The 26,169-nt window shown below is 41.8% G+C and overlaps 1 protein-coding gene across 1 annotated transcript in view; it reads left to right on the plus strand.

The window, feature by feature from the left end:
• Positions 1 to 25,634, plus strand: part of b4galt5 (UDP-Gal:betaGlcNAc beta 1,4- galactosyltransferase, polypeptide 5) — a 38,738-nt gene extending 13,104 nt beyond the window's left edge. Inside the window, exons 2-9 of the mRNA XM_080031326.1 lie at positions 9,518 to 9,637; positions 9,951 to 10,064; positions 10,390 to 10,517; positions 14,485 to 14,601; positions 14,831 to 15,018; positions 15,113 to 15,235; positions 15,726 to 15,827; positions 21,210 to 25,634. Coding sequence (XP_079887452.1) covers positions 9,518 to 9,637; positions 9,951 to 10,064; positions 10,390 to 10,517; positions 14,485 to 14,601; positions 14,831 to 15,018; positions 15,113 to 15,235; positions 15,726 to 15,827; positions 21,210 to 21,357 — 1,040 coding nt within the window. The 3' untranslated portion in view covers positions 21,358 to 25,634. The remainder of the gene's footprint in view (positions 1 to 9,517; positions 9,638 to 9,950; positions 10,065 to 10,389; positions 10,518 to 14,484; positions 14,602 to 14,830; positions 15,019 to 15,112; positions 15,236 to 15,725; positions 15,828 to 21,209) is intronic.
• Positions 25,635 to 26,169: the final 535 nt, after the last annotated feature.

Consider the following 26,169-nt stretch of genomic DNA (forward strand, 5'->3'; position numbering starts at 1 on the left):
GAGTTGCAGCAGACCTCAAGTTCTCTGGGAGTTTGTTCCAGATTGTTGGTGCATAAAAACTAAAAGCTGCTTCTCCTCGTTTAGTCCTAACTCTAGGGACTGTAAGTAGACCTGTCCCAGACGACCTAAGGGCTCTGGACGGTTCATAACTTATCAGCATATCAGTAATGTATTTTGGCCCTAAACCATTTAGTGCTTTATAAACCAACATCAGAATTTTGAAATCAATTCTTTGAGTGACTGGAAGCCAATGTAAAGACCTCAGAACTGGGGTAATGTGATCCACCTTTTTGGTCCTAGTGAGGACTCGAGCAGCAGCGTTCTGAATTAGCTGAAGCTGTCTGATTGATTTTTTTGGAAGGCCAGCAAGGACACTGTTACAGTAGTCAAGTCTACTAAAGATAAATGCATGGACAAGTTTTTCTAAATCTTGCTGAGACATAAGCCCTTTAATTCTTGATATGTTTTTTAGGTGGTAGTAGGCTGATTTATTGATTGATTTTATGTGTTTCTTGAAATTCAAGTCGGAGTCTACAACAACACCAAGATTTCTGGCTTGGGGTGTAGTTTCTAACATAATGGATGTAAGCTGTGCGCTGACTTTTAATTGTTCATCTTTGGCACCAAAGACAATTACTTCAGTTTTATCGTTGTTTAATTGAAGGAAATTTTGGCACATCCAATCATTGATTTGTTCAATGCACTTACTCAGTGCCTGTATTGGACTGTAGTCTCCTGGTGATATGGTTATGTAAATTTGTGTGTCGTCTGCATAATTATGGTAGCATAATTTGTTCTTATTCATAATCTGAGCTAGTGGGAGCATGTAGATGTTAAATAGAAGAGGGCCAAGAATGGAACCTTGGGGGACCCCGCATGTAATATTTGTCCGCTCAGATGTGAAATTGCCTATTGACACATAGTAGTCTCTATCCTTTAAGTAGGATTCAAACCAGCTTAGTACAGTTCCCGAAAGTCCAACCCAGTTTGCTAGTCGATCTAGTAATATGCTGTGGTCAACTGTGTCAAAAGCGGCACTGAGATCCAGTAAAACTAAGACAGAACTTTTGCCACTGTCTGTGTTTAAATGGATGTCATTGAGGACCTTAACCAGAGCAGTCTCAGTACTGTGGTGTTGTCGAAATCCTGACTGGAAGACATCAAAAGTGTGTACCATACTATGAAAGCACCCTCTATCTACAGTATGTTTCCATCTACAGTTTGTATTCCTTTCAGGCCAAAACCAGGGCGTTGGATTGAACTTGTATTTGCCATTGATGTTTGTAAATTGACATTGAAACAACCCTCGGCTTTCCGACGTCCTTTTTTCTCTTACCCACATATAAAATTATTCATATACACTCTGTATCATGCTCTCAACTTAAGCCCCCCTACCCCTTCCTCTAATCTGTTTTCAAGTGTATTTGCTTGCAGCATTGTTAAAACAAGGGGTCCTAGCACCACTGTGTAGTTTATGTAATTCTTCTTTGCCGAGTCTGGTCCCTGTGTTTCTCTGCCATGTCGTTGCTCAGCAGACACAGTGACTCAGGGGAGGGTCACACACGCACACAAACATGCGGACATGTGCTTGCGTTTGTGCAAACACACACACAAACACACACACACACGCTTAGGAGAGCAGAACAGATGGAGGTGCAGAGTGACTACTGCGAGACCAAAAATGAACTCAGACTATACCCCATGCTGTCCCTTCTGGCATTTGTTAGTATGCTGTGTGTCTGATGGTGACATGTTATTTTAAGAGAGATTTTTTTTATTTCCTTTTTAATGCATTTTTCATTTGACATAGTCTATGTTATTTGTAATAATAACTATACTGTATGTTATCAGCTGCGCTCCACTCCTTTTCCTCTATCTTTGGTATAGGTGCATCAGTGGGAAGGGTTCAGCACTCTTTACAGTCATAAGGGCACCACCCTGTTTCTCAGCTAACATACCACCCACATTTTTTTCCTCTCTTTCTGGAGGTTAATCAATCGATTAATGCCATTGATTAACCAGGCCAGTTTGAAAAAGCCATAAAGCTGAGCGGTTAAGAAAGAAGAAGAAAAATCACTATGAGGTGGAGTACAAAAGAGTTTTGACAGCACGTATACAGAGACCCTCTTCCTTTTTTTTAAACGGAAGCTGCTACCCACAGCTAAGACTACATTGGTGGAGTAGAGTTAAGTATAATTATTGCTGCCGGGAAGTGGCTGCAAGTTTACTGTAAATGCAATGCAGCTCTGGAAGGGAGTTCATTTTACCCCCATGTTTATATCTCTTTCTGTTCTCATTTTCACTTCCTTCTTTGGACTTTATTCAGACAGTTAAATCTTACGGGTCTCACATGTGCTCTTTTCACATGGAGCTTAGAACGCCCAACTAGTGTAGTGGTTTTGGACCCAGAAAAAAGTCTTGGTTGGAGTGTGTCATGTGTGTTGCCCGCACCACAACACCTTGCATGTGCAATGATTGCTTTTACCGTTACATGTCAGAACAACACACGTCATTAACTGTATGTTATACATGAGTATGTCAACGTTTATATTATATATTACAATATATATTTTTGTTCCCATTGAAATGAATTGTGGGATATGGGCTTGGTGTTACCTTACCTGTATTTTCTAAGAAGTTTTTGTATGTTAAGATCAGTTTAGCTTTTGGGTTGAAGCAAAAAAAAAGAAAAAAAGAAGAAGCAATGTTTTGAGAGTGTGATTACAGTGCTTTGCGAAAGCAATGACGAGTGTAGAGAGTTACCGATATTTCATACACAGGCTTGTTCGTTCTTTTTCGTCTGTCGTCACACAGGGATGTGGGAGAACATGCTCTCACTCCCACCCCTCTTGCAGTACACACACAGGAAATGAATACAAAAGTTGTCAAAAGATTGAAAGTTTTGCTGGGCTTGCAAGCACTGCTAGAAACCTGAAGTTGTCCATTAAAGTGATTAAAAAAAATCCTTTTGTTCAGTTATCCTTCACAGGCAGGCGTTTAACCCCTGAGTGAGGAGAAGAAGGCAAAGAAGAGCAAGATTTAGGAGATAAATGACAATGTAGTAAATTAATTAGTGAAACTGACCAGCCAAGAGGAAGTGGGGAACGAGGGGAGAGAAGGAGCACAAATGGTTTGGATGCTCTCAGGAAGTGGGCTGGATGCCAGGGGGGCCGTGATAAGTGCTGACGTCATTTCTGTTGCGGTAAATGAAGGGTACTCAGGCTGTCAAAGAGACATCTGCTCTGAGAATAATTTTTGTCTTCCGTTGCTCCATTCTGCTGTCATGGACTCTTTGCTGTCTTGATCTCCAGCCTGTCAGTCAGGCAATCTGTATTTTTGGCTTCTGGCCCAATCGTGGAAAGAGAGAGATCTCTCTGGATTTAATTTTAATTTTTTTTTGAATTCCTGTGCACATGATGAGGGTTCTGGTATGCTGTCGTCTTGGGCTTTCCTGTCATTGTAGTTCTACACACACAGTGTGGGTGTGGTGTGAAAGGGGATATGCGTGTGTGTGTTTGAGTGCCTATGTGTAGTGCAGCTGTGTGGTTCTGAGGAAGCCTCATGATCTACTTATGACTGACTTCCATGTGACCATAACTAGCATGGGACTAATGTTGTGTGCTCGCATCAGATGCAACTTCGGCGTTCATTCCCCGGTATGTTTATGCAAGTGGACAGAAAACGCATTCAAGGAGCAAAAAAACAAAAACATTTGTATCCGCTCTGACAATTCTTGTAATGACTTTTGTTTCCCATACTCCATTCAACCAGTCTTCTAACGTCACAACCAACACACCCATCCTCTCTGTCTCACGGGCTATAACCACTTCTTCCTCTTCCCTGCGGTGATCTGAGGACAATGCCCAGGTCTCTCGACAGCTGAGCTGATTCCTGACCGCAATAACAATCCAGTTCATAGAATCGGTTAGCGTGGCCTTCCTTCCTAATCATTTACTGGGAGAGTATCACTTGACAAAAAAGAGAGAAAGAGAGCCCTTTCCATTTAGTGTGAAAACATTGTGATATATATACACGTACAATGCAAATTTAAATTAAATTGCATCATCAGATCAGACCTGAAGAGGCAACTGACACCCCAAGAGAGGTGAGTTTTAAAATGTGGCCGCAACGAGATGATTGGCCCACAGAGGTTGTGGCGGATTATATGATAGGTCAGGCCAAAATAGAGAAACGCCCCATTGTCAGTCGGTGGAGTTAAACAAAGGGTGTGAACAAGGGTGAGAGGGAAATTGTCATAAGAGTGAACTTGTGACTTCCTCTCTTAACTTTCACTAAGCTTCACGTGAACAGTTGGCTGGTCATGTGTGTGAGGCATTCTTGAAGGGATTGTTCCGGGAGCAAACACTAACACTGCCAAGGTTTGGTGTTTGTGTTACAGTGACACAGTTAACACTTAAAAGATATGCCAATGCTGCTTGCGTTACAAATTGTGCCAAAATGATAACAACAGATGAACAGCAGAATGAATTAATAGCAAATCTAATAAACGATTTAAATTAAGAACAATTAACTTTGTTGATTGTTAAGCTTTCAATAGGGAGCATTTGGTTGCGCTTCTCTTCTGCATATTAAGTGTAAATGTTGTGTTTTTTTCTGACAAGATAACTGATACATTAATCCTCAATTGACAGTTGTTTTCCTACTAAAATAGGATAACATTCAAGGACTACAGTATAATCAGATTGCATACGAGCAATTGTTACTGAATGTCCACTTCAAATGTGAGGACAATGTGTCAGTATGTGAGCTTTGTGCAACCCCATAACACAGAACACATTTTACAGCAACATTCTACAATGACGCCCTTTTCCTCTTTCCGGCTCCCACTGATGGTGGTGTTGAGGAAACAGCAACTTTATTTTCTTTTGCATACATGATTCTCTTGAGGTGTGGACAAAATGGCCCCTTGGGAAATAATTATTGCTTCTTACATAATCTAATGTTTTTTTTCCTTTTTTTGTTGTGATAGGGGTGGGAGGGTTCAAAAATATGAGGAAGAAGGAAAGATAAATAAAGAGTAAAGATAAGAGACATCAAATCGGACACGGAACACAGAGAGCAGTGTATCCCCCTCCCCCCGTGAGTGCAAGACGGAATGAATGAAGTACTTTGTTTGATGAAGTACCTTCTTTTCCTGTCAACCTGAAAATACGAGAGAACGATATAATCTGGCAATCTTACCCAAACAATGGTGGAAATGGCATCTAATCAGCAACTTAAATATTTAGAAATACCAGCGCTGTGCAGTCATCCTGATGTGGTGCAGCCTAGTGTTTTTGCCAATCTGTAGTCTAGATTCAAACAGAACACCAGATGTATTTTCGGTCAAAAAATACTGTAACTCTCTTGAGGTTGGGCTCAGTATTCAACCCCTAAAGGAGTGACTAACCCTGTGAATGTTTATGTTGAAATGCTTAAGAACTATAACTCTATGCAGAGAAGGACAATATTCCCAGAGGTTGCGCTCAGAATGATACCCCCAAAGGAGTGATTTTCCCCTGTAAAAATTGTTGTTAAAATACCATAATAGCTCCATATGGATCATTGTCTGTAAATGTCATGCTCTGATACTGTGTATTTTGTATTGTAGCATTTACAACGCAATAATAAATTACACATGGGGGAAAGGGAAGTGGTTTTTGAAGATGACAGTGTGTGTGCGTGCGTGTGCAAAAGCAAGAGTGGTTTTGAGTGATTTATGTTAGTGTTACGTGTGTGTGTGTGTGTGTGTGTGTGTGTGTCCCTCCCCCTCAGGAAAGTAACTGGAAATAAAAAAGGAAAAAAACATGTGCGTGCGTGGGCTTGACTATTCACCGCAGCCTCTTCAGCCAGTTTCTTTGCATCACTAACAACGGGTCACAGGAGGTAACAACATGCTTGTTCCTTCAGATGAGATCCAATAATGCATGATCAAAAAAGGACACGCGTTTCAAAAAACCAACAAACGCTCAATCAGAAATACAGTAGGCTATATAATATGCCATTCTCTCCGTCATCATCTCATGCCAATCCCAAACATCCCCAATAGATCAATATGCTCGCTGACAGTGGTTGTTCCTGCTAATTGCGAGAGATTTAGTGCTAATGCTTTGAGTAATCAGCTGCTTACTTTCCAATAAGGCATTGAAATGGGCTGCTAAATCATGTGCAGCCAATTTAGAGTGTTACATTACTGATAGTGCCATTAATTCCACTTTTACACTGACATAATACACATGCACCATCCACTGTGATGTATTTGCGACTATAGTGCCCCATTTTCCTGGACGTCTTTATTCGTGTGCGGGTAATGGGTATGTGGGTGTCACTGATATGCATAGGTGGCAAGAATGACCTTTCATCAAGTGACGGCTTAAACCCTGAAATGTGTGTGTGTGTGTGTGTGTGTGTGTGTGTGTGTGTGTGTGTGTGTGTGTGTGTGTGTGTGTGTGTGTGTGTGTGTGTGTGTGTGTGTGTGTGTGTGTGTGTGTGTGTGTGTGTGTGTGTGTGTGTGTGTGTGTGTGTGTGTGTGTGTGTGTGTGTGTGTGTGTGTGTGTGTGCGCAGGAACCGTTTTTTCTTTACTCTGGGTGGAGAAAAAAATGCCTTCCAGCTCTTATCAGGGAACTACCAGAACGGGACCGATCACCTCCCTCTGCTGAGCTATCAATGTGGAGTTAATTGCCTTTCAGAGGCAAAGCCCAATGGTTGAGTGGGTGGGTGTGTTTTTATGCGTTTTAATATATATTTTTTTTTCTGCTTGTTTGTTGGCTTTTTCGTCTTTCATTAACTTCACAGTTACAGTGCAATATAGCGGAATTGTCCCTGTGTGCCTTTGCAATCCATCATGCCGGGTGATTTACTTAAATGATGGGAACAAAATTTACTTGACAGAAACTGATACAAACCACATTACACAGAGACAGCAGCAGCAGCACAGAAAAGATGGAGAGGGAAGATAGGGGGAGCGACAGATAAGTGGAAAGATGGAGAGAAGGGAGAGAAAGAGAGGTGGGCCGGGGGTTTGGCATGCGGACAGGGCTTTCTGTGAGAGCTATAGAGGACAAGGTCGTTCAAGGTCTCCTGGTAGGCTTGATGGGGGGGGGGGGGGTTTGTGATGGGAGGAGCAGCAGAGGGTTAAGGGTGTGTTTGGTCTACATGCATACTACTGTATGTTAGATGTGTATGCGCATCCCTTGCCAGTGATGCATCAGAATGCTGTGTTAACTAGGTATGTACGTTGTGTGTGTGAGTGTGTGCATGCGTGCGTGCGTGCGCCTTTGCTTATACGACCACCTCTAATGGCTCTCTGTTGTAGTCTACCTCGCTAGCTTCCTCTAAACTGCAGGTCTCTCATGTCTAATTGTATTTGTCACAGTTTGTAGCCTTGAATACCTTGGCGCTCTCCATTACGCCAGTCTCTAGGGTGCGTGCTTGATTATAGAGGATGTGTGTGCCTTTGTGTACAGTATACCAAGTGGTCACATTCTCCATCTCTGTGCTTACAGACACATGATGTGACTTCTGAACAAAACTGTTACAAGTAAAATATTTTACTCCAAAGGTCCGAATGCGGTTCAAGGTACTGTACTTATGCATACTGGAGTTTTTTTTGGACTGTTAGGGATATGAATAGATAATGAATCTCCATATGTTCAGCAAGCATGAGGAGGGGAGGCCAATGATGTCAAAGTCTGTTGGTGCCTGCAGGACAAGATCACACTCCAGAAGCCTCTTAGCATTTTTCCATCATGGCGCCTCAGAAGGTCATCAGTGTGTGTGTGTGTGTGTGTGTGTGTATGTGTGTGTGTGTGTGTGTGTCGATGCACTTCATTTGTTACAATGAGAGTGAATGGCATTTATCTAGTGTTCTTATGGTCCTTTTCATCATATCTATCCTCTGCAGATTTGCTTCAGCTGCACCATAATATTTGCGTGTCGCAGAGGTAACAATAAAAGTTACCGCTTAGCCACTAGTCTCTATGCCTGCAAGCCAGGCAGTTTGCGTGAAACAAGATTAATGTGATGGAAACTGTAATACAATTACTAATGACAAATCCCATCCCATAGATTTCAAACTCAGCAGTAAATTTACACACACGCACCAACACCAACACACATCTACGCACATTTGCAGAAGGATGTGGATCATATTGGGATTGCTTTAAAAAAAATGCTGATTGGATTAATGGCCAGTTGGATACATTCACTGAGGCAGAGATCCATCAAATTGGCAGTGCACAGTGCTGACATGCTGCTCCACATATCAAAACAGGAGTAGTGCTTATTGACTCTAGAAATTAGTCAAGGAGTTTGGGACAGATCTTCTTTTTCTCTGTTGAAATAAACCTATGCAAGTCACTATTCTATTGGTTTAGAGGCACACTGCATACATCTACTGTGCATACACATCCTAATGCAAGCCCACATTTTTGTCTAGAATGTGCGTGTGGGTGCTGTGTGCATGGGGTGAGCTGTTGGATTAATGTGACAACATTAGACCACATCCCGTTTCTTTGTTTCACTGCATCCATTGCTCCTTTTTGGCAGGTTAAACTCTGTTGTAATGTGATTCAGGTCAACCCACACTGAGCGGAACTGACACTTAGCATCTGTGGTGAAGTTCTAGATAATAACTGTCATGCAAATCAACTTAACGGTCGTCATAACAATTTTACAACATGATATGAGGATATAGACCGGGTCTCTTGGTTTTTAATTCAAAGTGGATTCTGCTACTATTTTTTTTTAGATGAAGCATTCTTACAACTGGCATTGTATGTTTTTTTTTTACAATGATGCAGCACAAAACGGGGAAACATTGTGATTTTTTGTATGCATGGAAGGCAGGATTGATTGATTGATTGATTGCTTTTATTTGACCATATCATATATAAAAATAGGAACAGCACTCTGTTACAATTAAAGTACATAAAAAGCGAGGGATAAAAACACAAAAAAGCCCAAAGGCTTATTTCCATTTTGGTCCCTTGTGGAACCAACCAATCCTTTAGAAATGCAATCTCAAGTATCTTTGGCTGTTTGAATAAGTGGGTTGTATCTTTGTCCTGCCTCCTTCCCCCATGGTCATAGATTAACTTAATAGTTTGCTTCTTAGGAATGAAAGCCCCTTGATGTTTGGGTTGGAAAATCCCCCCTCATTAGGTCACAGAGGCAGATAATCAGTTTGGGCCCGATCAGGTGGAAGAGTGTTCTTACACCAAAGCAGGCATTAACCAGCTTCAGCTCTTCGAACCTGGGCATTGTTGAGAAATAAAAAGAGGAAGTTAGTCATTGACCTAAACACAGAATTTCATGAATAGTGTAGTTGTATTCATGCAATGGTGTGGGTTAGTAGTACGCCTGCTGACTCCGCCTGCCTAGGTGTATTTTTTTATTTTTAAACTAATGTCTCTTTTTAATCTACTGGGTAGAAACACTTTGGGGAATTTTTCAAAGTGTGTCCAAAGTTGAAATGTCTTTTAACTCTCTGTCCCCTTTTTTCCCCTCTCTCCACAGTGAATGAGTATGTGTTCATGGTCCAAGCTCGAGGGATCCAGATCAGAGAGAACGTGAAGAACATTGGAGCTCAGGTTCTGGAGCAGGTGGTGAGAGGGGCTTACAGCATCAATGGCACAGGTAAACATGTAAACCTTTTTTAATGCACCAAGGTGAATTGGGGAATGCTTAGCTTAATACCCAGTATGTTTTGTGGACAAAAATGTAGTTTCCATCATGGTTAAATAAAGAAAGTAGTGAAAAACTGACTGTTTTAGTTTGTTTTGTTTTCCTGTCTTAGTGTTAGGGATTCATATAGAGTACATAGCTTAGGGCAGCCGGGAAAGAGGTGGAAAAGATTGAAATAATTGATATACAAAACAATAGAATACAAAGCCAGACCAAGCTGCTGCTGATAGTGATGTTAATTATTCTTGTATGTTTGCCACTCCAGATTACTCCTACGACTTCAATATGAGTGAGATTGATGCTCCCTCCACCACATACCTCCCTGAGGGCTTCACCTACCTCCCATCTCAGGTTTGCCCTGAGAGAATGCTCTCCATGAGTGAGTGTTTTGATTTTTCCTGGTTGATGATACTGTAAAATCAGCAAAGCACTCACATGAGAAAAATGTCACTCATTGACTAAAGACAGTTGTTCATCCGGTTTTCTTGTCCCTGAAGTGAACTTTCGGTGTGCTTATCTGTACTACTAACTTAGACAGTTTTACTTCCTGCTTGGAGTACTAATGCATGCAACTATGCTGTAATGGCACAAAATAGCTTGGCCCATCAATTTATGTATGTCCCATATTATTTCATTTTATTCACAAATCTCTCTCTCTCTCTCTCCCTCCCTTCCTTACACTGTCTATTATTTCACACACACAGAGGGCAGGTTGAAGGTAAATATGAGTGAAGTATCTTTGGAAGATGTGGAGAGAACCTTTCTTGAGGAAGAGCCTAACGTGGCCCCAGGAGGCTACTGGAAGCCCAAAGACTGTTTACCTCGCTGGAAGGTGAGTGTGCATGTGACATTGTCTAAGGGGCTGTTCACTGAAAAGCATTCATTGTCCAATACACAGACGTGTGAGTGGAGAAACATAGCACACAGATGCTTTCATGAAGGGCATGAGGGGTCACAGGGAGGTTTTAGTACAAAAAATATCTAGATCTCAGGCTCAATGGCCCTCATTTATCAATCTTGCGTAGACCAGAAAAATGGGTGTACGTACATTTCCACGCAAATCTCGGCATTTATCAATATGGACGTGAGTGTAGGATACGCTCAAATCCCACGCCAGCTCTCAGCTCGTGTACGCAATTTTGTAAACAGCATGGACTCGCAGTGCAGGCTGTGCCGGGTAGCCGATGACTTTGTTGGACAATTATATGAAGATAATACAAATGCAGTGTTTGCTCAGACCGAAATAAAAATATTAATCACTTAAAATTGTGCAGCTTATGGTGCGCAACTGAGTAGGAGCACTGATTCAATAGTGCACACACCGGCCACTTAGGAGCGCTGCATGGGACTGCGTAAGGGCAGTTATCTACGTCTGGAGCTGCTGGGGGGACACTGAAGCACGGGGGCTGCATTCATTCAAAATGTTAGCCACAGTATTAAATATGTAGTAGGCTTACACTGCTCTTTATGATAAAAAAAAATACACGGCACAACATTCAGCTTAACATTTTATTTATTTGACGCACTTTTTAGATGTTAGTTCCTCTTTTAATGTGTTATTGATCGCTTAAGCGAGCGATTTATTTCCACCGTTAACCGGCACGTTTTTCCGACCTGCTGGTGGAGCAGGACTGTGGGCGCTCTCACAGCTGATCGTTGCCGGGTCGGCTTGTGCAGCTGACCGCCGGGCTGACCACTCCTGCTGTCATACAGTAAAACGCAAAATGTGTTATTTTTAGTTTTTACAACCCTTTTGGGTAGTGCTATCTAAAAGGGCCAATACATTCTAATCATTCAAATCTCTGCAGACCTGTATTTATTTCATGGGGACCATTACCGAACAGTTGGTGCGTCTGTTTCTCCTCTACCACTTAGGCTATATTATGCCCGCACCCTCAGTTGGTTGCATTTCAGAACAGCAACACGCTTTTTTTAGTGGCGATGTTTGAGTCAGACCACTTTTTCTTCATCTATGTAAAGAAATGGCGACATATAATTGTATATGCTGTTTTATAGCATTTGAGCGATAGTAGCCTACTGATGTAAACCTAAAATGCAAAATCCTCAGCTGGAGATCGTTTTGTCAACACCAACGCTGTTGACTGCAGCAGTTATTTCCTTCCTAACTGCTGCCTTCTGTTGTTCTTTGATGCCGCTTGTAATGCTCCGAAATTAAACTCTTTTTTTCTACTTTCGCTGTTATTCTGTCAATTTCTACTTCAGATAAATTCCTCTTCTGTGCCGTAATTCGCATAGCCATGTCGTAAAACCTCTGGGCGAGGCCTCTAAACTGAGAAAATATAGGGGCGTGGTACGATCGTTTTCAGCCGCCGCATTTATCAATAATGGCCTGGCGTACGCTGAGATTGGCGAGATACGACTGTTTGATAAATACCACGCGACACCTGGCGTAGGGAGGTATTTGCGCCAGAATCTGCACCAGTTTCCACGCAAAATTGATAAATGAGGGCCAATGTGTATGTGAGATATGGGAGATTTTTGAGCAGTGTGTTGGACCACACTGTCCAGAAACATCATCAAAACAAACACATATTTGAGAGAATGTGTCTAAGGATAAGGTGTAGGCAGTGTTGCACTGGAAAGGTAATGGGGTAGGTTTTCAGCATTCGCAGTCCAGTGACACGGTGCACATACAGTGACTGGCATGTCTGACATAGGTCCCATGCGCAGTGTCAAATATCACTTCGTACAATAAGTACAGTTCTATGTGCGTTGCTGTACTGTTTCATTTTTGAAGCAGCCCCCTCAACTGCATGGTCTTTTTTTATCACACTTTTTTTTTCGTCCAACAGAGCAATCCTGCCTTCCATCTGCCTGTATGTCTGTCTCTCACAGTCATTTACCCTGAGGGACTGTGTCAGTGGAATAAATAAGTATTTGATCCCTCACCGATTTTGTAAATTTGCCAACTTACAAAGAAATGAGCGGTCTATCATTTTAAAGCCAGGTTTATCTTAACAAAAATCCAGAAAATCACATAAAAAAAATATATAAATTATTTAGCATTTCATTGAGTGAAATAAGTATTTGATCCCCTACCAACCATAAAGAATTCTGGCTCCCACAGATTAGTCCTCGTGCTTTAAAAAAGTATTCCTAATCTCAACTAGTTTCCTGTATAAAACACTCCTGTCTCAAGTTGTTACCTGTATAAAAGACACCTGTCCACAGAGTCAATAAATCAAACTCCAACATCTCCATCATGGGCAAGACCAAAGAGCTGTCTAAGAACATCAGGGACAAGATTGTAGACCTGCACAAGGCCGGAACAGACTACAAGACCTTTGGCGAGAAGCTGGGTGAGAAGGAGAAAACTGTTGGTGTGATTTTTCGAAAATGAAAGAAACACAAAATGACCATCAATCTCCCTCGGTCTGGGGCTCCATGCAAGATCTCACCTCGTGGGGTATCAATGATCATGAGCAAGGTGAGGGATCAGCCCAGATCTACACGGGAGGAGCCTGTTTATGATCCCAAAGCAGCTGGGACCACAGTCACCAAGAAAACCATTGGTAACACACTATGCCGTAATGGATTGAAATCCTGTAGTGCCCGTAAGGTCCCCCTGCTCAAGAAGGGACATGTACAGAACCGTCTGAAGTTTGCCAATGAGCACCTGAACGACTCAGAGAATATATAGAAATATGGATGGGGCCATGTACCATGAAATACTACAGTAGGTGACAACCTCTTTCTCTCAGCCAGGTCTGTAAAAATGGGTCATGGATGGGTCTACCAGCACGTCAATGACCCTAAAAATACAGCAAAAGCAACAAGGGAGTGGCTCAAGAAGAAGCACATTAAGGTCATGGAGTGGCCTAGCCAGTCTCCGGACCTTAATCCAATAGATCTGTGGAGGGAACTGAAGCTCAAGTGACAGCCTCAAAACCTTAAAGATTAGGAGAGGATCTGCAAAGAGGAGTGGTCCAAATATCCTCCTGAGCTGTGTGCAAACCTGTTCATCAACTACAAGACACGTCTGACATCTGTACTTGCGAACAAGGGTTTCTCCACCAAGTACTAAGCAATGTTTTGGAAGGGGATCAAATACTTATTTCACTCAATGAAATGCAAAATTATTTATATATATTTTTTTGTGTGATTTTCTGGATTTTCTTTCTGATATTCTGTCAATCACTGTTAAAATAAACCTAGCATTAAAATGATAGACCGTTCATTTCATTGCAAGTGGGCAAACTTACAAAATCAGTGAGGGATCAAATACATACGTATTTCCTCCACTGTATTCTGACATCCGACTCTCTATCTCTCGCTCTCATTGGCCAGAAATCCTTCTCTTATCTACCCCAATAGATGCTCTCTTATAGACACTTGTTGTTTTCCATTTTACTTGCTTTTTGTTCCTTGCTGTGACGGTTTGCCTTTCATTGAGTTTCAAAAAGAAAGTTTAAAACAGGAACTGTCATAGCTAGTTACCACTCTATTAGATACAATAAACACCTTTCACAGACGTTCGTTGCCACAGTGCACCTATGGTTGATGCGTGCCAAATCTTACTGTGGGAATGAGATTTCAACAATTTGCTTGTCATGGATTGTTTATCATTGTCACAGTAATTAGTGTTTTTTGGCATTGTCTTCACCTACACTTTCCTACAAACATACTGCTGAGAGGTTACAAACTTCAGAAACACCCCCTTTTGTACAAATTGTACAGTTTGTACAGTGTTTCCCAGATCAGGCTGCTCTGTGCCTTGTTGGGTCCCCATACATTTTTAATGCATTCTGTTGTATTTTAATCAGTGTTGTGTCTTTTAGGTGGCAATCCTAGTCCCGTTCAGGAACCGACATGAACACTTACCAATTCTCCTGAGACACCTGGTGCCCGTGCTGAAGAAACAGAAAATCCAGTTTGCCTTTTATGTCATTGAGCAGGTATGCACACACCTATTGACAGTTGTTGGCAGGGATTCAAAGACTCACCTGTGTAAAATCTAAAGGGCTATCACAACTCTTTCTCATGTGACGTAATGTCTGTGTCTGACAGTTGATAGTGGAACTAGCGTAATAGTTTGAGTGAATACTTTGCAAGCTTTTGCATTACAATCAGTGGAAATAGGAATTGTAAATTATGTAAAAGTTTCTATTTTTTTTTCCTTTTTAGATGGGCACAGAGCCATTTAACCGAGCCATGTTGTTCAACGTGGGCTACAAGGAGGCTATGAGGGACCTGGACTGGGACTGTCTGATATTCCATGATGTGGACCACCTCATGGAGAACGACAGAAACTACTACGGCTGTACAGATATGCCCCGTCACTTTGCGGTCAAACTCGACAAGTACTCCTACATGTGAGTCCTGAGTTTGTCTCTATGGGCATATACTGTAAATGTATTCCTTTCTTAACATGAATTTAATGTGTATAATCCCACCACCTCCCCACAGGCTTCCGTATAATGAGTTCTTTGGTGGTGTCAGTGGCCTGACGGTGAAGCAGTATCAAAAGATTAATGGCTTTCCTAATGCATTCTGGGGCTGGGGAGGAGAGGACGATGACCTCTGGAACAGGTGAGGGGACTACACACACACACACACACACATGCACACGAGCAGACAATGTCCATCTGATAGAGCTTCAGCATGACGCTGTTGGAAACGTTGACACAAGGCATGCACAAGAGAAGGGTTAGGCAAGTTGACAGCTTTTGTAATAGTTTTTGTGTTTTTTTCATTCATCCATTTCCCTTCGCCGCACAGCCCTCTGTTCCCTCCCTGCCCCCACCTACACAGCTCACAGGCAGCTGTACACACTCACTCAGAATTTGCAGTGTGTGTTGAAAGCCCAATGTATTTGTTTCTACATATAATGATCTCATTTGTTTGCACTTACTGTGAAACCCTTCCGTATTGTGTTCTTTTTGTAATATTTCTGAAAGGGTTCACATGATAGCACGGCTGAAGTGATAATTGCTTTGCCAATAGGAATAGTCACCACTGCAATGCTTGCTCTGTCTGACTGTGTACATAATGGATAAATGAGTGTTAAATGTTTGTGCAGGGTGCGGTATGCCAATTACACAGTAAGTAGACCACATGGAGAGCAGGGACGCTACATGTCAATTCCACACCACCATCGCGGGGAAGTCCAGTTCCTGGGAAGGTGAGTGTTTATGCACAGACACACACACACACACACACACACACACACACACACACTTTCTCTTTAGTTAGAAGCGGTCACACAAAATGGCCTCTTCCAATCTGTCTGTTCAGCCGATTAACACAAACAGACACACACACACACACACACACACACACACACACTTTCTCTTTAGTTAGAAGTGGAAGCTAATAATTGAGGCTTAGGCTCATGTGGCGTAAAGTCACATGAAACAGTGACTTTGAGAGAATTTCAACTCTTTTAAAGACTTTGCATGTGATACGCTTGTATGCTTCAGGGCTGCATTCTAATCATGCTCTCTCTGCTCAAATGCTTACTTACTTGAAACAGTCCAAGGAATAAATGCTTCTTGCACTGGTTAAAAAGACAAACTCAGGGAGTGAATGTTGGGCCGGACAAATCATTAAAAAAAAATATATATATATATATATACAGTATCTCACAAAAGTGAGTACACCCCTCACATTTCTTCACATTTTTCTTTATATCTTTCCATGGGACAACATTGAATAAATGACACTTTGATACAATGTAAAGTAGTCAGTGTACAGCTTGTATAACAGTGTAAATTTACTGTCCCCTCAAAATAACTCGACACACAGCCATTCATGTCTAAACTGCTGGCAACAAAAGTGAGTACACCCCTTAGAAAAAATTTACAAATTGGGCCCAAAGTGTAAATATTTTGTGTGGCCACCATTATTTTCCAGCACTGCCTTAACCCTCTTGGGCATGTAGTTCACTAGAGCTTCACAGGTTGCAACTGGAACCCTCTTCCACCCATTTATGACAGCATCACAGAGCTGGTGGATATTAAAGACCTTGCGCTCCTCCACCTTCTGTTTGAGGATGCCCCAAAGATGCTCAATAGGGTTTAGGTCTGGAGACAGGCTTGGCCAGGCCATAACCTTTACCCTCAGCTTTTTTAGCAAGCCTCTGGTCGTCTTGGAGGTGTGTTTGGGGTCGTTATCATGTTGCAATACCACCCTGCGGCCCAGTTTACGAAGGTTGAGTGCACGTGGTCAGCGTCGTACACAGAGGTTGGCTTTGGAAAATAGGCCTATGAATACTGCCAGCATTGCTGAAGGGCTTGAAGGGGTGGGGGGTCAACCTGTCAGTGCTCAGACCATACGCCACACTCTGCATCATACTGGTCTGCATGGCTGTCATCCCAGAAGGAAGCCTATTCTAAAGATGATGCACAAGAAACCCCACAAAAAGTTTGCTGAAGACAAACAGACTACGGACATGGATTACTGCAACCATGTCCTGTGGTCTGATGAGACCAAAATACATTTATTTGGTTCAGATGGTGTTAAGAGTGTGGAGCGGCAACCAGGTGAGGAGTACAAAGACAAGTGTGTCTTGCCTAGAGTCAAGCATGGTGGTTTGAGTGTCATGGTCTGGGGCTGCATGAGTGCTGCCAGCACTGGGGATCTACAGTTCATTGAATTCTAACATGTACTGTGACATACTGAAGCAGAGCATGATCCCCTCCCTTCATAAACTGGGCCGCAGGGCAGTACTGCAACATGATAACGACCCTAAACACCCCTCCGAACGACCACTGGCTTGCTAAAGAAGCTGAGGGTAAAGGTTATGGACTGGCCAAGCATGTCTCCAGTCTTAAACCCTATTGAGCATCTTTGGGGCATCCTCAAACGGGAGATGGAGGAGCGCAAGGACTCTAATATCCACCAGCTCCTTGATGTCGTCATGAATGGGTAGAAGAGGGTTCCAGTTGCAACCTGTGAAGCTCTAGTGAACTACATGCCCAAGAGGGTTAAGGCAGTGCTAGAAAATAATGATGGCAAAACAAAATATTGACACTTTGGGCCCAATTTGGACATTTTTTCTTAGGGGTGTACTCACTTTTGTTGCCAACAGTTTAGACATTAATGGCTGTGTGTCGAGTTATTTTGAGGGGACAGTAAATTTACACTGTTATACAAGCTGTACACTGACTACTTAACATTGTATCAAAGTGTCATTTATTCAGTGTTGTCGCATGGAAAGATATAATGAAATATTTGAAGAAATGTTAGGGGTGTACTCACTTTTGTGAGATACTGTATATAGGGGAGAACGGGGTAATCTGAGCCACTTTTTATATTTGCTCCCCTCTAAGAGAGCTAAAATTATTTATCACTCAAATTTACACATTTCCCATTAATTCAGGATGTTTCCTAGAAATGGGCATTAGCAGATTTTTTCAAGACAAAGGGCAGTGAAAATATGATTGTTTTAAAAAAAGTTGTCATGTGGCTCACTTTACCCCAGCTGTGGGGTAAACTGATCCACTTACTTTTTCCACGCTGAAACTACCATAACAACACATATTGTAACAGTAAGAATCCTGAAAGCTAGCCACACATTCCAGAACTAATTTCGGACTAGTAAAAGAATGATGTGGTTTGGTCAATTAAGCAAAGCAAATTTTCTAAAAACTTGAAAGTAACTCTGAACAAAATCAAAAACAACATATTATAATTCAAAAGGTTTTAATAAGATTCAAATGAAAGATAGAACCAGTTAGATTAGAACACAGTCTGGGGGTCAGAACACAGGACCCTTAGAGTCAGCTAGTGTCTTGGGGGTCAAAGCATAGGAAAATCAGAACCAGCAAGAACAGCCTGGGACTCAGAACACAGGAGAATACCCAACTGGATTATAACATCAGCCTGTCATACTCTACAACTAGGCCTACTCTACATTCCAGCCCTGAAGGTTACAGGGAAAGATGAGAAGGTGCTCTTTCTGTGTGGTTGCCCCAGGTCGTCTTCCTGGTGTATTTCCTTGGCATGATGGCTTTTCTACAATGTGTATGACATTAAAATAAAACATACAGTATCTCACAAAAGTGAGTACACCCCTAACATTTCTTCAAATATTTCATTATATCTTTCCATGCGACAACACTGAATAAATGACACTTTGATACAATGTCAAGTAGTCAGTGTACAGCTTGTATAACAGTGTAAATTTACTGTCCCCTCAAAATAACTCGACACACAGCCATTAATGTCTAAACTGCTGGCAACACAAGTGAGTACACCCCTAAGAAAAAATGTCCAAATTTGGCCCAAAGTGTCAATATTTTGTATTGCCATCATTATTTTCTAGCACTGCCTTAACCCTCTTGGGCATGTAGTTCACTAGAGCTTCACAGGTTGCAACTGGAACCCTCTTCTACCCATTCATGACGACATCAAGGAGCTGGTGGATATTAGAGTCCTTGCGCTCCTCCATCTCCCGTTTTAGGATGCCCCAAAGATGCTCAATAGGGTTTAAGACTGGAGACATGCTTGGCCAGTCCATAACCTTTACCCTCAGCTTCTTTAGCAAGCCAGTGGTCGTTCGGAGGGGTGTTTGGGGTCGTTATCATGTTGCAGTACTGCCCTGCGGCCCAGTTTATGAAGGGAGGGGATCATGCTCTGCTTCAGTATGTCACAGTACATGTTAGAATTCAATGAACTGTAGATCCCCAGTGCTGGCAGCACTCATGCAGCTCCAGACCATGACACTCCAACCACCATGCTTGACTCTAAGCAAGACACACTTGTCTTTGTACTCCTCACCTGGTTGCCGCTCCACACTCTTAACACCATCTGAACCAAATAAATGTATTTTGGTCTCATCAGACCACAGGACATGGTTGCAGTAATCCATGTCCGTAGTCTGTTTGTCTTCAGCAAACTTTTTGTGGGGTTTCTTGTGCATCATCTGTAGAATAGGCTTCCTTCTGGTATGACAGCCATGCAGACCAGTATGATGCAGAGTGCGGCGTATGGTCTGAGCACTGACAGCTTGACCCCCCACCCCTTCAAGCCCTTCAGCAATGCTGGCAGCACTAATACGTCTATTTTCCAAAGCCAACCTCTGTGTACGACACTGACCATGTGCACTCAACCTTCGTAAACTGGGCCGCAGGGTGGTCTTGCAACATGATAACGACCCCAAACACACCTCCAAGACGACCAGTGGCTTGCTAAAAAAGCTGAGGGTAAAGGTTATGGCCTGGCCAAGCATGTCTCCAGACCTAAACCCTATTGAGCATCTTTGGGGCATCCTCAAACGGAAGGTGGAGGAGCGCAAGGTCTTTAATATCCACCAGCTCTGTGACGCTGTCATAAATGGGTGGAAGAGGGTTCCAGTTGCAACCTGTGAAGCTCTAGTGAACTCCATGCCCAAGAGGGTTAAGGCAGTGCTGGAAAATAATGGTGGCCACACAAAATATTTACACTTTGGGCCCAATTTGTAAATTTTTTCTAAGGGGTGTACTCACTTTTGTTGCCAGCAGTTTAGACATTAATGGCTGTGTGTCGAGTTATTTTGAGGGGACAGTAAATTTACACTGTTATACAAGCTGTACACTGACTACTTTACATTGTATCAAAGTGTCATTTATTCAGTGTTGTCCCATGGAAAGATATAAAGAAATATTTGAAGAAATGTGAGGGGTGTACTCACTTTTGTGAGATACTGTATGTTATGTAATATTACATTAAAATATGTTTAAGACTAAACTTAACTTGTGCCTCATGGTGGGGGAAAGTGAGACCGTGGCTCACTTTCCCCCACAGCATTTGGCTCACTTTCCCCCACCACCACAATTTGAGAAAAAACTACCTCTCTTAGCACTTCAGGCTAATCTTCAGTTATCAGCATCACATGGTTTCAAAAGTTGGTAGTTCATCAACACGTATGATAGAAGTTTTTCTCTGTGAATACATTTGCTTTGGCACAACAGTTGATTAAGTTGTCAGCAAGAAAATGTACTTTTACATGCTAAATACCTATTTTGGTGAAAAAAACATGCTTACCACAGCACCATCAGGTCCTCTCTTTCAGGGCCATGGGGAAATGAGAGGGGCTTGAAAACATATATCTCACATGACCACAAATGTTTTCCATTGCCTAGATACAGGGGGTGGCTCACATTACCCGATGCCTCAGATTCCCCCGTTCTCCCCTATATATATATTTAAGTTAATATTACATTAACTTGTATTTATATATAAATATACAGTATATAAATCAAAAGTTACATTTGCATCTTGTAAAGTGTCACTATAAATCTTGTGTGTCCATGCTAACAATGCTGACGTTTTGTCTGCTGATGAATCATTCCCCATGGAAATAAATATGGAGTTGTCACTTCCTGTCAGACAATAACACTCTCAATGTCAGCCAATTTCAAAACACTCTGTGGGATTACGAAACCTGCTCCACAACATTGTGTCTCATTAATGCCTGGATGCCACTCAATCGTATTTGTTTAACCCGAACATTAGACTCGCCTTCCATTGTACCGTGGGCAGAACTGCTGCAAACTGTTCTGATGCATGTTTGCTCTTGCAGGTATAGTCTACTACGCCATTCAAAGGAGAGACAGAAAGTGGATGGTCTCAACAACCTAAACTACTCCCCCGTAGTGTCCAGGCGGCCTCTCTACACCAACATCACAGTCAGCTTGAGCAGAAAGCTTGCACCCGTCGCTGACTACTGATCCAGGCACAGCTGGACTGCAAAACATCTGGGAATCAAAGTCCTCTGGGACATCAGCCATATCTCACCAGTTGCAGCACTGCTTAGGACTCTTTAGTTGATCAATTCTCTGCTTTGTTTTCGTTTGTGTGTATGCAAAAAAAAAAAGAAGTAGATGGAGACTCGAAAAAAGAGCATGTTGGATAAATCATATAAGAAATTAAGGATAAATGCTGCACTTGCTTGTGCCACAGTCCATCACTCCTCTCATCTGGGCGTATCTAGTCTTCAGTCTCCACATGCCTTTTGCACCATTTTGGCCTTCAGCATCCATTCATTGATCCTCTTTGTTATTCTGTCAGCTATAAGCTTAGCCCTTCACTATTGCGCTTGTTCATTAAAATAAGCCAAGATACACATGCACATTCGAGTGCACACACGGACACACGCGTAATGTACTGTACTGTACACGTGCTGACACAGTCCCAGAGGTGTTGAATATTACTTCGCTCTTGCACTTCTTATTTTAACAAATGCAGTAAACCTGTGAAAACAGTTGCATGCACACACAACCACACAGCAAACTTCAGCCGAGTGGACTCTTGCAGCTGGCTCTGCAGAAGGTATGCCAAATCTTAAAGCAAGAGAAAAAATGATTTTAAAAAGAGTGAGTGTTCTCCGTCATGTATTCTGTCTGTGAAATAGTTTATCCTAAGTTTAGAGAATAGTAATACGTTGATCATATCTTACCAATTTTTTTTCCCTGTGAAAATACCATGTAAAGACTGTGATGTTTGTGTTTGCATAGTAATAAGTCGGACGTTCTGGCTGCCTGCAAGTGGCTGTATGTTTGAGAGCAATGCTCATCCTTTTAGCAATAAGCTGTAATATCAGACAGTAGAACTTAGACCTGACTTCCTCATTATACAGATGCAATAGCACGGGTGCTAACATACCCTTATTGGACTACAGAGAAGGAGCGACTGCGTATGCAAACTTCACACTCAACACACCTTTGCCTAAACAAAGATGCCACCCCTTTTCGGATCCTGTGTTTGTCTGTTTGCGTGTCCGTGTGTATATAAAGGAGGGAGAGCTATGCAAATGGCCTGTATCTGTCCTGTTGTCAGTGCAAGGTCGTCAGGGTGACCTCCTGTAGACTTCACCCCTGAAACTGTGACAGACTGAATTGCTCTTTGTGTGTAAGTCCAGGCCAGGGAGAGATACAGAAACGGTTGCTGTTTTATTTTTTAGGTCCCGTCCCCATTCCTTAAGGTTTAATCACCTTAATTTTTTCCACGGGAGAGAATTGGAGGTAGAGAATACTTGATTGCTGTCGCTGTCACTGGTGTTTACAGAAGCTTTTGCTTTGTTATTTTTCAGATTGTGTGGTGTTTGTTATACTGTTTGTCGGCCCTCCTCCACTGTGGGTGCTGTGAAAACTGTATCTCCACGACAACAAATCTATGGCTGCCTTTATTTTTTTAACCGACTCTTCTTTATCTAGACGTGGATAAGGAAAAGCAGATCTGAATGCTTATCTAATACGTCAGGTGATAAACCACTGATTAGCTTTGTTTGCTTGTGGCCAAGCTTTGACCAGTTAATTTATTTGTGTAAATCGCACTTAGGAGTGTTGGTCAAGGTGGAGGTTTTGTTCAGTGGCATGCAGCCTAACACTTTGCATTGACAAAGACTGATAGCACTCATGGCAGTACACAGCAGTTGCTAAAATATCCCTTCCCTGATGTGTGTGTTTGACAGTGTTCATTTTGAGTAAAATATCTCAATACTGTAATCGTAGTTCCTTTTCCTAGAAACTGTCTCCTCACTATCTGTCCTCTAGTCATGCAGCTTATTCATTTCACACAAATCGCCTTGTATACATTTCTTAAGATGTATGTTTTTTTTGGGGGGAGGGGTAAATGTGGGTGATTGACAGACTGTTGTGTGTTCCCAAAATGAAATAAGAACTAAAGAGGCTGGACCTCATTTTATTTATTTGATCCTTTATGGATTATTTTCTGTAATTGTTCACTTTTTATTTTTCTTGCGGTTGTTGTGATGATTCAGTAGGTGACATATGACAGACTGTGTTAGATGCACTGAAACTTATTAGTAGTTATGTGTGTATGTGGGATCCTGAGGTTCCGGTTTCCTGATCAGATATTAGGTGAACTAGCTGCTTTTGATGAAATGGAACGCGACCCGTAGCCTCGTGTGTGTGTGTGTGTGTGTGTGTGTGTGTGTGTGTGTGTGTGTGTGTGTTTGTGTGTGTGTCTGTGTGTCTGTCTGTTTGTGTTAATCGGCTGAACAGACACATTGGAAGAGGCCATTTTGTGTGACAACCACAGGAAGAGCAAGACACCTAATCAGAAAATGCAAGTGGTCAATGCATTTCACTGGGCACCTCCTTTCTACTAATTGATAATCAATGGTGCTGACCTTCCAGAGTTCCCCTTAAGGGCTTCTCTCTTATATGCTTGCTGGAACAAATCCTACCATCACAAAGGCTAGTATTGACAGGTAAACTGTAATGGCTCTTTCATTTGGTTCCAACCTGCATATTATTGGCGTAGAATGTTTTAACATCCATACATTCGTAAACCTGTCGCCTTTCCGTCCAGCCAGGTGAAGCTAATTTGTGTGTATTTGTTGTGCTGGTTTCATAGCCACAAACGGAAGCACGTTTTTACCTCTCGTTTAGGAGGTGCCCAGCGAAGTCATGGACGGGAATTTGTGTTTACGTTTTCTTTTTCCGAGTGCGTTTGAGTGAAATGGCTAAACCTTTCGGAGGTCTAACTGTTCTCCTTCTAGATTTTGAGTGATTTTTTTTTTCACATTTTGTTTTTCCAGCACTGATAAGAAAATGATTAATAGTGACCTGGATGTGAACAACTCCCAGGTTCCTTTTCTAGTTCTTGACAATTACATGATACACAGTATATTTTTTATTTAATCCGATTTCCATTGCTTTAAATTAAAAGCTAGATGGACACATAGCAAAAGTCGAATGGTTTTAGTTTGAGTGTTCAGGTGAGGATTCACACCTGGAGCAACCTCTCAATATAAGGAGGCCCTCTGACAACTTTGTCCACTAGATGAATAAGTGACAGGGGGGAAATTAGTCAGCGCTCTCTTGCTTTTTTATTTAAAACAGGTAATCGATTGTTTTCAGTTGGTGATTAGAGCATGCTGGCTAGTCTTGTTCCTATTTCTATATACTGTACATGGTCTTAATCCAGACCAAGACCAAGCCTGCTGCTCACTCAAAATATTTCATCGTACTATAATCGCACCTGCTCTGATCCATTCTGTGTCAGTTTAAATGAAGGGACCATTCTTTGGGCATCTGACAAGACTGGCAGCCTTAAAGCTTTTTAATTTATTGCAGTGTTTTTTCACACAAGTTTTTATTTTTTTTTATAAGCAAAAATATATTAGGAAAAAAAAGAAAAAAAAGTGCATATCAAGAAAACGATCATTGTAAATATTGTTGTGTGTAGTGTTTTAGAAATTCTATAAGGTCTTAAATCACTACAGATGCTACCATAAAGAACAAGGCTTTTCGGAGGGGATTTGGCTGGGGGTTTATCCAGTGCCATTTACTGTACGTGCTAGTGAAGCTCACACAGTGACATCAATGTTTTACATCACTGCTTCCCAGCACAGCCTTTTTTATTAAAAAATTAAAAAAATTAAATTCATTTCCCATGAATTTAAGATTCATCTCACAATCTCTGTGGTGCTCTGCGTTTCAGAAGCCTCCCTGTACTAAATACGCTGTAGCAGTTGAAGAGACGGATCATATAGCAGACAAAGGCATCAATCTTCAGATGAACTTTGATGTCCCTGTTCATGCGTTTGACATCTCTCCCATAGTGACAGCAGTTGGGGTAAGGTGTAGGTCAGAGGAATGCACTGCAGGATAGGGATGTGTCAGCCAAAAACACCATATGCTTAGAATGCAATGAACACAAGCACCAATCCACTCTAAAATCTACAAAGTTTAGTTTTTTTGTATGAAAGCTAACTATTAAAACAATTAAAAATAAAAGTACAATGATACATACTGCTAAATTTAGACTATATATCTTCTCTGATTGTAAGGAGGGAAATTCTCCTTGAAATTGAAGCCATTTTAAGCCACTTGTCGAAACTTGATGTCAGCCTTATGTGGATCTGTTTGTGTATCATATTATCTTTTGATTATTGAAATTTGTATGATGGAGATTTTCTTTTATACCATCATTGTTATTGTCAAAGTACACCAATAAAATGAAACTTGTAAAGATACAGCACCCTGTCTCTGTCGTTGTCCCTGTTCTGTGTGCATGGCGAGGTCCATTTACTTTCAATCAACTAAATAGGAAACCGCTGCCTCTGTCCGAGCATTTATTTTATTTATTTTTTTAACCTTTATTTATACAGGTAAATCCCATTGAGACCGAAGACTCTTTTACAAGGGAGACCTGTTTTCCTTTCCCACGTTACCATTCACACACACATTCATACACCAATAGCAGGCTAACTATCGACATTCACACGAGGCAAGGTGGGTGAAGTGTCTTGCCCAAGGACACAACAACCATGACACAGGGCGCCGAGGGCGGGGATCGAACCTCCAACCCTTTGGTCATCAGCCGACCTGCTCTACCAACTGAGCCACAGCCGCCCCATTCTGCAACGCTAGTTCTATTTACGGTTAGAATAAACATGTTGTTATACTGAATGTAATGACTGTTGTAAATGGTGGTGACATGCACATGCAGGCACGCTTCCAGTCAAGAGACACTTTGTTCACAGTTTAAACAAAACTGTCCACAGTGAAAGG

Source organism: Ammodytes marinus, assembly GCF_949987685.1.
Source record: "Ammodytes marinus genome assembly, chromosome: 7".
Taxonomy (NCBI): Eukaryota; Metazoa; Chordata; class Actinopteri; order Uranoscopiformes; family Ammodytidae; genus Ammodytes; species Ammodytes marinus.